This window comes from Vitis riparia, chromosome 15 (assembly GCF_004353265.1).
Source record: "Vitis riparia cultivar Riparia Gloire de Montpellier isolate 1030 chromosome 15, EGFV_Vit.rip_1.0, whole genome shotgun sequence".
In the NCBI taxonomy this organism is placed as follows: domain Eukaryota; kingdom Viridiplantae; phylum Streptophyta; class Magnoliopsida; order Vitales; family Vitaceae; genus Vitis; species Vitis riparia.
Genome location: NC_048445.1, coordinates 438,695 through 440,753, shown reverse-complemented (window position 1 = coordinate 440,753; position 2,059 = coordinate 438,695). Strand labels below are relative to the sequence as shown.

Below are 2,059 nucleotides of genomic sequence, written 5' to 3'. Positions count from 1 at the left end.
CCAGCTCGCCACTTCAAATAAATTTGAAGCCCACTTGAGTTGGCAGCCACTTTAAATTGACGTAAGCTAGCTGGCATATTTAAATTGGCTGCAGCACTTATATTTAAAGTGGCGTGGCGAGCTGCAGCCACTTTAAATATGCCAGGTCAGCTATCCCCCAGCCACTTCAGTTTCCGATTTTTCAAACACTGGTAGTACTATCTCCAGCTAGCTAGCTATCTCATTCTCCTACTAAATGGCTGGGAAGGAGGATGTGGTTTCAGTGGAGCAGGAGGTGGTGGTTTTAGTGGAGGAGCAGCAGGAAGTAATGGCTGGGAAGGAGGTGGTGGTTTCAGTGGAGCAGCAGGAAGTAGCTACTGAACAATTTGGAAAATCCGCGGATGGCAGTGATCATTCGAGAACCTTGGCTGACTTAAAATCCAAATTTCGCCGATCTCCATCATTACCGTCAAGTTCAAAGCTACAATGTCCCAAGGTTCCAAAGAAGTTGCGAGCAGATGTCAAGGATGAAGACTACTATGCGCCAAAACTCATTTCTTTGGGTCCTTACTACCATGGCGAATCCAAACTCGAGAATGGAGAAACGCTCAAGCTTAAATTGGCAGAAGCCTACATCCAATTATGTCATTCGACAGTGGATGAAATTTACGGCACAATTAGCCATAGCATTAGTAAGCTGAGGGGCTGTTATGATGCGGAGTCCACAAAGAAATATAAGGATGACGAATTAACCATCATGATGCTGGTGGACGGGTGTGCTTTACTCTCTTACATTGTTTGTGTTTGCTTAGGTGGTGACCATGAAGATTTCGATATGAGATATCAGGATCTAAGCCTTCTGCACCAGGATGCGTTGCTGCTGGAGAACCAACTTCCCTATCAATTACTACAGGAGCTGATGAAGATGATGGGCGGCTCAGAATCGGCCAATGAAGCTTGGACAGTACTATTCCAGGAATTCTTTGGCATGATCGACGAGTCATTCTTCCTAGAATTCTTTGGTATAAAGGAGAAGGAGTACTCATTCCTGCCAAAAATGAAGAATTATTGCTGCCGCCTGTTCCTGGCAATCGAGCCGAAACCTGATGAAGAGTCGAAGACGAAACCTGATGAAGAGTCAAAGACGAAACCTGATGAAGAGTCGAAGACGAAATGTCATCATCTCCTCGATCTCTACCGAAGAAATTTCCTAGGCGATGAACGTTCTAGCACAACGCTTTCGAAGGCTGAAATTGGCAAGAAGGGTCCGGGATCAGTTGGAGATGTGAAGGACCAGGTTATGGCATCATTTAGAAATGTGAAGGAGCTTATGGCCGCTGGAATCCGCATCAAGCGCAGTCCTACACGTCACTTGAGGGACATTTCTTTCCGTTCAAATGGGATCACCGCATGCCTGAGAATTCCTCCCATCACCATTGATAACTCAACCAAGGCTATGTTCTGGAACTTGATAGCCTATGAAATGAGCTCAAACGTCGAACATGACTTCATCTCTTACCTTCGCTTCCTTGATTCCCTCATTGATCATGCTGATGACGTTAAGGAGCTGCAGTCCGCCGGGTTACTCCAAAACAATCTAGGCACTCATGAAGAAGTGGCTGAATTTTTCAACACAGTGTCCGCCGACTTGGAATCAAACTTTCATGCTTACAAAGATGTGAGAGTCAAGATTCGGAACCACCTTAAAAGTCACTATAACAGCAGACTGAAAGTGTGGATGAAACAATGCCTGGAGACCTACTTCGGTGGCCCCTGGACTATCCCAGCTTGGGTTGGTGCTGCTTTGGCCCTTTTCTTGACTGCCGTCCAGACTTACTTCTCAGTCTTCCCTCGTTGATGCATGCATGCCCTGTTTTCTCGCTATCTATTGAGTGCTTCTGCATTTTACCTAGCCCAAATTCATGGCCTCCATATAACCCTTTGATGGTTGCAAAGTAAATTAGGCAAAGAGTCATTGGTCTCGTTTCTTTTCCTTTTTCAGCGTATTTTCTATCTTCCTTTCCGTGTGTAAAACAAGTAAAAAAGGAATGTGTGCTGTGATCTTATTTTAGTGTATTTT

The 2,059-nt window shown here is 45.0% G+C and overlaps 1 protein-coding gene across 1 annotated transcript; it reads left to right on the top strand.

Moving 5' to 3' along the window:
- The first annotated feature begins 235 nt into the window (after positions 1–235).
- On the top strand, positions 236–1,837 carry LOC117932531 (UPF0481 protein At3g47200-like). Its single transcript, XM_034853804.1, has one exon. The coding sequence runs from the start codon at positions 236–238 to the stop codon at positions 1,835–1,837; it is 1,602 nt and encodes a 533-aa protein (XP_034709695.1).
- The last annotated feature ends 222 nt before the right edge of the window (positions 1,838–2,059 follow it).

Excerpts from the sequence above, each read along its gene's own strand:
- LOC117932531 (XM_034853804.1), top strand. The coding sequence starts at position 236 with ATGGCTGGGAAGGAGGATGTGGTTTCAGTGGAGCAGGAGGTGGTGGTT.